The sequence below is a fragment of the Protobothrops mucrosquamatus genome, unplaced genomic scaffold (assembly GCF_001527695.2).
Source record: "Protobothrops mucrosquamatus isolate PMUCROS unplaced genomic scaffold, P.Mucros_1.0 scaffold2898, whole genome shotgun sequence".
NCBI classification, from domain to species: domain Eukaryota; kingdom Metazoa; phylum Chordata; class Lepidosauria; order Squamata; family Viperidae; genus Protobothrops; species Protobothrops mucrosquamatus.
In genome coordinates this window covers 1-11,548 of record NW_015388925.1, presented here as the reverse complement: position 1 = coordinate 11,548, position 11,548 = coordinate 1, and the positions used below count along the sequence as shown (strand labels likewise).

Genomic DNA, 11,548 nt, shown 5'->3' with positions numbered 1-11,548 from the left:
TGGGACTATCGGAGCAGATGGACGAAAAACAGGGCCGGGGGTCCTTCGTCCCTCCCCCGCGTTCCTCCTTCCCAGCCCTCTGGTCTTGCTCTCCCCACCCCAGTTCCCCACAAGGTACAGCAAATCTCCCCCTCCCACGGGACCCAGGCCCAGCCGAGAGCTGCCAGGAAGGATGGGAGACCACCAGAACAGAAGATGAGATGATGGACTCAGCTCCTCTCCCCCAGGACCCAGGCGGGGCCTAGAGCTGCCAGGAAGGATGGGAGACCACCAGGAAACCCCCGCCTGGAGGCCGGAGCAGGAGGGGAGACAGTGGACTCCTTCCCCCACCGTCCCCTCCGAGGTGCAGCTCCTCTCCCCCTCCCGGGGGACCCAGGCCAGGCCAAGAGCTGCCAGGAAGGATGGGAGACCACCAGTAAAGCCCCGCCTGGAGGCCGGAGCGGGAGGGGAGATGGTAGGCTCACCCCCTCCCAGTCCCCTCCGAGGTGCAGCTCCTCTTCCCCTCCCACGGGACCCAGGCCCAATGGAGAGCTGCCAGAAAGGATGGGAGACCACCAGGAAACCCCCGTCTGGAGACCAGAGCGGAAGAGGAGATGATGGACTCACCCACCCCCCAGTCCCCTCTGAAGTGCAGCTTCTCTCCCCCTCCCGTGGGACCGGGGCCCAGAGCTGCCAGGACGGATGGGAGACCACCAGGAAAGCCCCGCCTGCAGGCCAGAGCAGGAGGAGAGACGGTGGACTCCTCCCCCCCTCCGAGGTGCGGCTCCTCTCCCCCTCCCGCGGGACCCAGAGCTGCCAGGACGGATGGGAGACCACCAGGAAAGCCCCGCCTGCAGGCCAGAGCAGGAGGAGAGACGGTGGACTCCTCCCCCCCTCCGAGGTGCGGCTCCTCTCCCCCTCCCGCGGGACCCAGAGCTGCCAGGACGGATGGGAGACCACCAGGAAAGCCCCGCCTGCAGGCCGGAGCAGGAGGGGAGACGGCAGACCCCCCACCCACCCAGCCCCAGAGAGAGAGAGAGCGAGTGGGGGAGAGAGAGGGAGAGCTCACCTCCGCTCCCCGCAGCGCCCACGGACCAGCCTCCTCCGCGGGGCGCTGGCACCCCTTCCCCATCCCGGCCTCGCCCATCCGCCCGCCCGCCTGCCTCCTTCCCGAGGCCGGCAGCTCCTCCTCCTTCCGGCCGGGGCTGCCGGCTGCGCCCCGAGGAGAGACCGCAGCCTCGCCGCCTCCTCCTCCTCCCCGGCCGGGCTCCCCGCATCCCGGCCGGAGCCTCCCCGGGAAAGGAAGCCAGGCGAGCGGGGCTGACCTGGACGAGGCGCCGCAGGGCTCCGGAGCTGCTGCCCGCGGCGAGGAGGCGGCGGCGGAGCGAGCGATGCCCGGGCTCGGCTGGCGCGCGCTCCGCAGAGCCCGTCCACCCACCGGCCGACTTCCGCGGGGCGTTGGCCGCCGCCGCCGCCGCGGGCGGGTGACTCAAGGCGGCTCCCGCCGGATCCGAGCGCGCAGCAAAGCGGAGGCCGAACCCCTTCTGCCCGGCATCGGCTGGGCCAAAGGACGGATGCCTCGTCGGTGTTTTGAACCCAGGGCCGACTGGGTGGTCCTGGACTGACGGCCAGGATCGAGCCCGTCGTTAAGGGGGACACCCGTGTCTCTGGAGCCCGTTTTGCGACGCGTCTGGCCGTACGGGTGGGGTGGGGGGTCCTCGGCTTACCATCACAGTGGAGCCCTGGATGACCTCCAAGGTCCCTTCCTACTACTACTACTACTACTACTTTCTTCTTCTTCTTCTTCTTTCTTCTTCTTCCTTCTTCCTTCTTCTTCTTCTTCTTCCTCCTCCTCCTCCTCCTCCTCCTCTTCCTCTTCCTCTTCCTCTTCTTCTTCTTCTTCTTCTTCTTCTTCTTCTTCTTCCTCCTCCTCCTCCTCCTCCTCCTCCTCCTTCTTCTTCTTATTTGCTAAGTGACTTTTTGCCCCCCATTGTACGACCTTTCCTCTGCCACGGTTGTTAAGGGAAATCGCCATCGTTCTTCAATGGGTTCGAGGGTCGCAAAAGGTGGGTCACCAGGACATTGCGACCGTCATAAATATGAGTCGGCGTTTTAAGTGAATTCGGCTTTCCCTGTGCCCTAGACTCTAGGCAGCTTACCGAAAACTAAAAACACAATGTCCAAGAAATAAACATAATAAAAATAAATAAAATAATAATCCCCCACTCATACCAGCAATATAATAATAATAATAATAATAATAATAATAATAATAATAATAGGCAGATGGGGATGTTTGATCCTGCGACGATATCCGTAATACCATCAAACATCCACATCTGCCTATCCCAGGTCCTTGAGAAATGCCAAATCCAGTCTGAACATCTGGCTGACTGTGCGATGATCAATAATAAAGTTGGAAGGGACCTGGGAAGTCATCTAGTCCAACCCCCTGCTCAGGCAGGAAACCCTATACCATTTCAGACAAATGGTTGTCCAGTCTCTTCTTAATAAACTTCCAGTGTTGGAGCATCCACAGCTTCTGGAGGCAGGTGGTTCCACTGGTTAATTGTTCTGTCAGGAAGTTTCTCCTTAGTTCCAGGTTGCTTCTCTCCTTGATTAGTTTCCATCCGTTACTTCTTGTCCTGCCTTCAGGTGCTTTGGAGAACAGCTTGACTGCCTCTTCTTTGGGGCAGCCCCTGAGATACTGGAACGCTGCTATCATGTCCCCCCTCGTCCTTCTCTTCATTAAACTAGACAGACCCAATTCCAGCAGCCTTTCCTTGTATGTTTTGGCCTCCAGTCCCCTGATCATCTTTGTTGCTCTTCTCTGCACTCTTTCTGGAGTCTCAACATCTTTTTTACATCATGGTGACCAAAACTGGATGGGCTCAATCCCGCTCTGGGTTCCCCAGGTCCGCTGGCAGAACCTCGTCTTCAGGACCTTGTGAAAGAGTGACAGAGTGGGGGCCGGTCTAATTTCTGGAGGGATGACGGAGAAGGCCCTTCTTCTGATTTCCTGCCAGATGGTCCTCCTTAGGGGACAGGACCCGCAATATTCCTGGCTTCCCCGCTCTAGTGGGTCAGGTGGATGTGACCGGCAAGAGACCGTCCCTCAAGACAACCTGATCCCAAGCTATGAAGGGCTTTCAAGGTGACCCGAGGGAATGAAATTTGGGAAATCGTGGCTGCTTCAGTGCTACTGACTGCTGCTATGGTTACGCCATCTTTGTTTTCTACGTTCTGTGACAATTTCCCAGGCAGTCTTGCAATCCCTTGCCCTCCCTCCACGTGTCATGCTGTCCTTCTGAAGAAGCCCTGCAAGTTGCATCTCACTGCGGCCGGGATTCCTACATTAAGACCTGCGTCTCTCTGCAGTCAGCCAATCCTTAAGACTAGTGGCCCTCAGTGCCTCGAAGCTGCTGCAGCCTCTGGGCATGTGAAGAGTGGCCCAATAGCCAGGGGAAGCTTGGCTGGGTGGGCAAGTTCGCCCATTCGGGAAAAAAAGCCTCCACGGCATCAAATATGTTATACAATTTTATTTAGAAACAAGAATATAACAATATGTATTTTTTTTTAATCCAGAAGAAAGTGTACCCCTATTTAAAATGATCTCAAAATGCTCCAGGAAATTCTAATCGTTTAAACCTCCTTGCTTGCCTTCTGAGGTATCTGGGAATGTTTTAATGCTTTTTTCTCTTAAGTGCCTTCCAGTCTCCTTCCTGCTGAGCAAGGCTTTGGAAGAGTTGCTTCACTTTCCTTTTTCTTTCCGAATCCCTGCAAAAGCAAAAAACAAACTGCAATCGTAGTCGAAGACAAAAATGCAAACAAATCATTTTATGTCTTTCTCCCTCGCGTTATTAATGGCTAGAAAGTCTGAGGAGAGACAAGATGCCTCTCAGGTCTTATACAGAATCACAGATCTGCAGATTCTATTCTATTCTGTTCTATTCTATTATTATTCTATTCTATTCCATTTTCCAATATCTATTCTATTCTATTCTTCTATTTTATTCTATTCTATCCTATCCTAGTCTAATCTAGTCTATTCATTTTCTCTATTCTATTCTATTCTGTTATTCTATTCTATTCTATTCTATTCTATTCTAATATCCTCCAATATCTAATCTAATCTACTCTATTCTATTTTCTATTCTATTCTATTTTCTAGTCTATGTTCTATTCTATTTTCTATTTATATTCTTTTCTATTCTATTCTATCCTAATCTAGTCTATTCATTTTCTCTATTCTATTCTATTCTATTCTATTCTATTCTATTTATTCTATTCTAATATCCTCCAATCTCTAATCTAATCTATTCTATTTTCTATTCTATTCTCTATTCTATTTTCTATTCTATATTCTGTTCTATTTTCTTATATTCTATTCCATCCTAGTCTATTCATTTTCTCTATTCTATTCTATTCTATTCTCCAATATCTAATCTAATCTAATCTAATCTAATCTATTCTATTTTCTATTCTATTCTATATTCTATTCTATTCTATTTTCTATTTATATTATATTCTATTCTATTTTCTATTTATATTCTATTCTATTCTATTCTACTCTACCCCTACTTCTCTTCTCTTCTCTTCTCTAGCAACCATGAATCGGAAACCTCGTTGATCTCTGAGACGACAAAGCCTCTTCCTCTAAGCGGAGACAGCTTCCCGACTATCGGTATTTCCCTCCGTCTTTCTCATTTCAACCCAAACCCGGAGCTACCTTTCCACGACTTCCGTCAGCTGCATCTTTGCAAGGAACTGGTTGTCCCGGCGGATCTCGCGCACGGCCCCTTTGAGTTCACGCCGGTGCTTGTGAACGAGGCGCTGCCGATCCTGCTCTTGCTGACTGCTCCCTTGCTTCCTTCCAAATTCCAGTCTGGAATGAGAGAGAAAAAAACAACAAAAAAACACACGACTCGTCAAAATGCCGGAGCTTCCAGTTTCACTCCTATTTCAATCCCGGAGCTTAGGGGAAAATGTGCAAGAGGGGGAACCTTTCCAGAGTATATACGCTTTTTTTTTTTTAATTGAAAATTTTATAACATTTTACAATATAAATCCCTCCCTCAAACCCACCCTTCCGCCCCCCCCCTCACTTCCCAGAGCCAATCACAGGAATAATAATGAAATAATCAGACTCTAAATAATCTTAAACAACTATAAAAATATTAAATCTATAATCTCCTTTAACTCTATCTGAAAACTGTTAGAATAACAAATCTGTAACCTCCTTTAACTCTCTTTTCAACAGATATATAATTAATAAACACAATAATAATATCATATTAATAGTTAAAATTAAAAATAAGTACTCTAAAATTCAATTAAGATTCACTTAAGTGAATCAGAGTATATACGCTTTTTAATTGCTTTCCATCTCTGAAGTTTGCGCTCTTAAGTCAATTAGGGACCATTTCAGCCTCGGGATTTATTTATTTATTTATTTTTAATAAATTGGCCATAGTAAACCAGTAAACCAGACGTCAGATATCCAGCTGGGAAAAGTTATGTTGAATGGGAACACACTTTTCCCAGCTGGATATCTTGACGTCTGGTTTACACCTCCATATTGTGGCCAAGAAAACTCGGAAGCTGTGCGCGGCTTGTCCAGATCTGCTGGGACTCCTTTTCTTTTTTAAATTTAGTATTTTATTAATTTTCTAATTTTACATTGACGTATTTAAAAACGTCAACCTGGTGACTGGGTTAATCGATAGTTCAATAACAAACAAAGTTTTAGTGCAAATCTCAGGTTACAACATCGAATATTTCCTTCTCTTTTTCCCTTAGCATTTACTGTCAGGTTAGTACATTTCTAATTATAGCAACTCAGTAAGAACATCGTTATTACATTTATCAATAAATTTTTAGCTTATACATATCTTAATGACATTCAATCTTCATAAACAATCCATAACCCGTTACTGATTTTTTACTCAATTTTTAATTTCTTATCAATATTCCAATTTAACCTTTGATATTTATAGTTTTCAAACTTGGGTGCTGGGACTCCTTTTTTTGAGGACACGTAGTAAACATGGAGGGAGCCCAGAGCTTGATGATGCTCGGGGGCCGAGGGAAAGTAACTGGTCCCCAGTCACCGATCTGGCCTGTCCCCCAAGGAGACCTACTCCACGCTCTTTGGCCAAAAAGTGACCCCTGGTCCCTTACTAAGGAGTCCACCCATGAATTCGCTTTGTCCGAAGCTTAAAATACTCATCTCGTCACTCTACAACAGAAGTCTACCCCTTAAAAGCATTCTCTATCTGTGTACAGGTAGTCCTCAGTTTACGACGGCAATTGAGCCCGGCTGTTAAGTGAATCTGGCTTCCCCATTGACTTTGCTGGTGAGAAGGCCAGCGGGGATCACGTGACCCTCCCGGGGGACACTGCGACCGTCATAAATATGAGTCGGTTGCCGAGCGTCCGAATCTAAATCGCGTGACCAGGGGGATGCTGCAAACGGTCGTAAAGTGTGAAAAGCAGTTGTACGTCACTTTTTCCAGCGCCGTCGTAAGTTCAAACGGTCCCTAAGCGAACCGTCGTAAGCCGGGGACCACCTGTACTTTGTCCCTGGAACCTGTTTCTCGTCAACGGAACTTTTGTTTTCTAATGACGGAAGAATTGCGACGGGCAGTTTTCCAATTGGCGGCTCGACGGCTCAAATAAACGGCCAGTAGCGGCAGGAGACGCCGGATAACCGCCGAACCGTTTCCTCCTTGCTATAATCTGGATTTCAACAGCCCAAAACCAGGACATAAAAAGAACCATCAGAGGAACTGGGCTTTTTTTTTTGAATTTCAAAGCTTTTAAATTTTAAATTCCAATTTTAAACGTTCCGTATTCCAGGCCGGGGAACATGCGGTCGGGATCCGTTTTGAGATACTCACACTTTCACTATTTTTGGAGTGTACAGCTTCAAGGGGACGGGTTTCCTGTTGTCACAGACCAAGGGGCTGTAGGACTTGGGGGCATCGAGCTTGTCCAGAACGCTGCCGTGCAACTCCTAAACATCCCAAAAGATTGAAAATGAAAAACAAAATGAATGCAAAGCTTTCATGCCAAGTAAAAGGGTGGAGGGAAGGGGATTTTGACCTTGCCCGTCAGAAGGTCGCGCAACCTCGGGAGGTGCAACCGCCGTAAGCGGGAGTCAGTTGCCGAGCGTCTGAATTTTGACCGCGGGGGTGCTGCAACGGCCGTTAAGGGCGAAAGATGGTCGTTAAAGTCATTTTTTTTTTCACTGCCGTTGCAACTTGGAACGGTCACTCAACGGACTGTGGTTAAGTCGAGGCCTGCCTATGCTCTGGTGCTACTTTTCTGCGACGGTGGGACAGTAATTCTGGGCTATTTCTTTCTTTCTTTATATAGATTTTATTAGTTTTTAGAGGGTTAGGGATAAGGTAGGGTCGGGATTAGGGTTGGGGTTTTTCCAAATACCATTTTCAATATTTAGCGAACAGCATAATGTCTGGGTTCATGTGTTTAGTAGTAGTAGTAGTAGTAGTAGTAGTAGTAGTAGTAATAATAATAATAATAATAATAATAATAATAATAATAATAATAATAAAAAAGTTGGAAGGGAACTGGGAGGTCTTCAAGTCCAACCCCCTGCTCAGGCAGGAAACCCTATACCATTTTGGACAAATGGCTGTCCAGTCTCTTCTTAAAAACCTCCAGTGTTGGAGCATTCAATGCTTCTGGAGGCAGGTTGTTCCACTGGTTAATTGTTCTCACTGTCAGGAAGTTTCTCCTTAGTTCTAGGTTACTTCTCTCCTTCATCATCATCATCATCATCATCATCATCATCATAATAATAACAATAATAATAAAGTTGGAAGGGACCTTGGAGGTCATCTAGTCCAACCCCCTGCTCAGGCAGGAAACCCTATACCATTTCAGACAAATGGCTGTCCAGTCTCTTCTTAAAAACTTCCAGTGTTGGAGCACCCACAGCTTCTGGAGGCAGGTGGTTCCACTGGTTAATTGTTCTCACTGTCAGGAAGTTTCTCTTTAGTTCTAGGAAGTTTCTTAGTTCTTGTTTAACAAACAAGAATAGGTAATAGTTAATTATCACAAACAATGTGTTAATTCATCACTCACTAGCCTTCTTCTGGCTAATATATGTTCAAAATTACACATCACGTTCCTTTCTCTCTTGACTCGTCTTTCTAGCCACTGATGGAAACTATCCCATGTTCTAAAGCACACCGGGTCTTCTTTCTCTTTAATCTTTAAAGTAATTCTGGGCTGTTTCTGAGGACCCCCTTACTTGAAGCTGGGCAGGATACTTGGCTGCCTGGAGCGTGAGAGAGGAGAGCAACAGCCGGAGGGGCCCCACAATTTCACGGAAGGACGGAAGCTCCCCGTAGAGAACGGCACATCGTTTCACCAGATCCAAAGCCACAGCCACACAGGACAACCTGCAGAAGACAAGCGTGCGGCGTGAGCCGTTGAGAAAACCAGGAGATAGCAATAGCAACAGCCCTTAGACTTATATACCACTTCGCAGAGCTTCACAGCCCTCTCTAGGCGGTTTACAGAGTCTGGGTCCTCATTTTACCCACCTCGGAAGGATGGGAAGCTGAGCTGATTGTGAGCCGGTCAGGATCGAACCGCTGGCAGTGGGCAGAATCAGACAGCCATGCTGCATTCTAAGCCCTGCAACCCCACGATCCACGGGATGTCCTGCCTCTCTTGTTTTCTACTCGGTCACTACTAAGTCTGATTTGGTGTTTTTAATTGTAGCTTGTTAAGTTTTTATTATGTGTTTTCAACGTTCTGGGAGGGGAGCAGCTGTATAAATGGGATAAACAGACAGATGCAACATACCTCATATTATTCATTTCTACTCCTTTGCATGTACGTAACATGGGGAGTGAGATATTTGGTCCTTGCCACATTTTTTTCCTTGATTTTTCACACACAAGCAAGTTGGAATGTTTTCCTAGTGACACAAAAGGAGGCAGCAGAGAGTAACCTGGAGGAGAGAAACATACAGGAATGTTAGTTTTCCACTCAAAATAAATCACATGCACATAGGCAGGCATGCTGGCTGTTTTTAAAAACTATATGAACGGGTCAAACATTTTCCTGTACTCAGAAGTCTATGATTTGATAGGCTTGATCAACGAAAGATTCACAAGAAAGGAACAAGGAGTTCACAGATACAGCTGGTAAATAGAAGAGCAAAATATTTTTATATTAAGTATTTTATACTTTGGGACAATTCTTACAACCATCAAGATTATTTAGCTATATTTGTGATTTGCATGTTATTTTATAGATTATCTGGTAAAACTTATTCAGATTTCATGTATGTATGTATGTATGTATGTATGTATGTATGTATGTATGTATGTATGTATGTATATATATATATCTCCAAATTTCTTTTTTGCTGACAAAGAGTTAAAGAGTTGAATGGGAGACTAGAATAGCTATTTCGAGCTTATTTTGCTCCCATCAGCTTTTGCAAGGCAAAAGTGATTATAAATAGAACTGCAGTATAGCAGTCAAAAATACTAAGGTGCATTAATCAGAGCAGTCTGTCCGGCAAAAACTTTCTCTCTCTCTCTCTCTCTCTCTCTGTGTGTGTGTGTGTGTGTGTGTGTGTGTGTGAGATTTAACACAAAATATACTGCTCAAAAAAATAAAGGGAATGCAAACTCCTTCAGTTCCATGTTAAAATGTTCCCTTTATATTTTTGAGCAGTTTAGTTTGTCGCAGTAGTGTCTGCCTATATGATTAAAAAAAAACACGCTCCTAGACTGGGGCTAAAAGCAATAACTAGATTGCTTTGTAGACTGGATGTTCTGATAGACCGGCTTCACTGGAAAACATATATATTTATATACACACACAAACACATCACACACACAAATATATACATGTGTGGGTTTATATGTACACACACACACAGACTAAAAAAGTCAATATAAGAAAACTACTTTTAAGATCTCTCTAACTTAGCAATTAAAACCATTGCCAATTACTCAAATACAAAACCACAGGTAGTCCTTGACTTACAACTGTCCCTCCTCCTGCATATCCCTCTGCCTTCTAGCACTGATGATGTTGCCTAGTTTGGGTCATGAAACATCTACAAGAAAACCAGCAAGCCCAGAGAGCACCAAGGACCCCAGTCTTCTTCCTCCTCCTCCTCCCTCCTCTCTGCATATCCCTCTGCCTTCTACACCTGATGATGTTAGCTAATTGGGTAGTGAAATGTCTGCAAGAAAAAAAACCAAGCTCAGAGACCCCACAATGTTGGAGTGATCCTAGCGATCCTCCTCCTCCTCCCCCCCTCCCTTTTAAGCCCTGATGATGTTACCTAGCTGGATCATGAAACGTCTGCAAGAAAACAAGCAAACTCAGAGAGCACCAAGGACCCCACTCCTCCTCCTCCTCCTTCTTCTTCTTCTTCTTCTTCTTCTTCTTCTTCTTCTTCTTCTTCTTCTTCTTCTTCTTCTTCTTCTTCTTCTTCTTCTTCTTCTTCTTCTTCTTCTTCTTCTTCTTCTTTCTTCTTCCTCTTCTTCTTCTTCTTCTTCTTCTTTCTTCTTTCTTCTTCCTCTTCTTCTTTCTTCTTCCTCTTCTTCTTTCTCTCCCTCCTCCTCCTCCTCCTCCTCCTCCTCCTCCTCTTCCTCCTCTTCAGCCCTGTGGGTGTTGGTGGCGATGGTGGTGCCAGGAAAGGGTTAAAGGGGAGGAGAGAAAATGACTTCAGAACCCTACCTTGGGCTTCCTTGTTCGGTATCGCCATGTGAAGGACCCCCAGGAGGAAATTGACCATTTCTGGGACAAATCTTCGAGACACGGATGTACACTCCAGGAAGAGGCAGCAGACAAACAATCCTTTCGCGACGTCTTGTTCCTTTTGTACTGCGCACTAGGAAAAAACAGCCAGCATAGAAAACTCAACGAGGAAGTCTAACATCAAGAGCTTGAACCACACCAGACATTCCTGGGGGTTAAATCAGCCAAGGGCTTTCCACGGGGGAGGGCTGAACCCCCTTGCCCCTGCACCCCCTGTGGCACAGGCCTTGAGGCCAGCTGCGACCACCGGAGGCAGGGGGAGGAGACAACGAAGGTCAACTGTGGACATACGTAAATATGTCCACGATGTCAAGGGCTGAGTTTTGACCACTTGACCAGGTCTCTTAAGGCTGTTTGGCTTGGGCTTATCGTGGGTGATCCGTGCTGGGTTTTTATTCTTTGCCAATAGTGCTTTTTAAATTGTTTTCATGCATCGCGAGCCGCCCAAAGTTGTATTTGTGAGATTGGCAGCTATATAAATCCATTAATTAGTCAATAAATAATTTTTACTTGAAACTCAAGTCCTTTGGCCACCTAATGAGAAGGAAGGACTCACTGGAGAAAGGCCTAATGCTGGGAAAGATGGAGGGCAAGAGAAGAAGAAGGGGACGACAGAGAAGGAGGTGGCTGGATGGAGTCCCTGAAGCAGCAGACTCCAGAAGATGGTAGAGGACAGGAAGACCTGGAGGAACGTGGTCCATGGGGCTGCGATGGGTCGCAACTTAGAACTAAGGAGAAACTTCCTGACAGT

At 46.5% G+C, this 11,548-nt stretch overlaps 1 protein-coding gene across 1 annotated transcript; it reads right to left on the bottom strand.

The window, feature by feature from the left end:
* Window positions 1–3,539: 3,539 nt before the first annotated feature.
* Window positions 3,540–10,870, bottom strand: LOC107296616 (nucleolar protein 14; the record flags this gene model as incomplete). Its single annotated transcript, XM_015825962.1, has 6 exons — window positions 3,540–3,756; window positions 4,709–4,864; window positions 6,879–6,994; window positions 8,258–8,408; window positions 8,818–8,965; window positions 10,717–10,870. Coding segments are annotated over 6 exons (819 nt in total), but the record flags the coding sequence as incomplete, so codon positions are not given.
* Window positions 10,871–11,548: the final 678 nt, after the last annotated feature.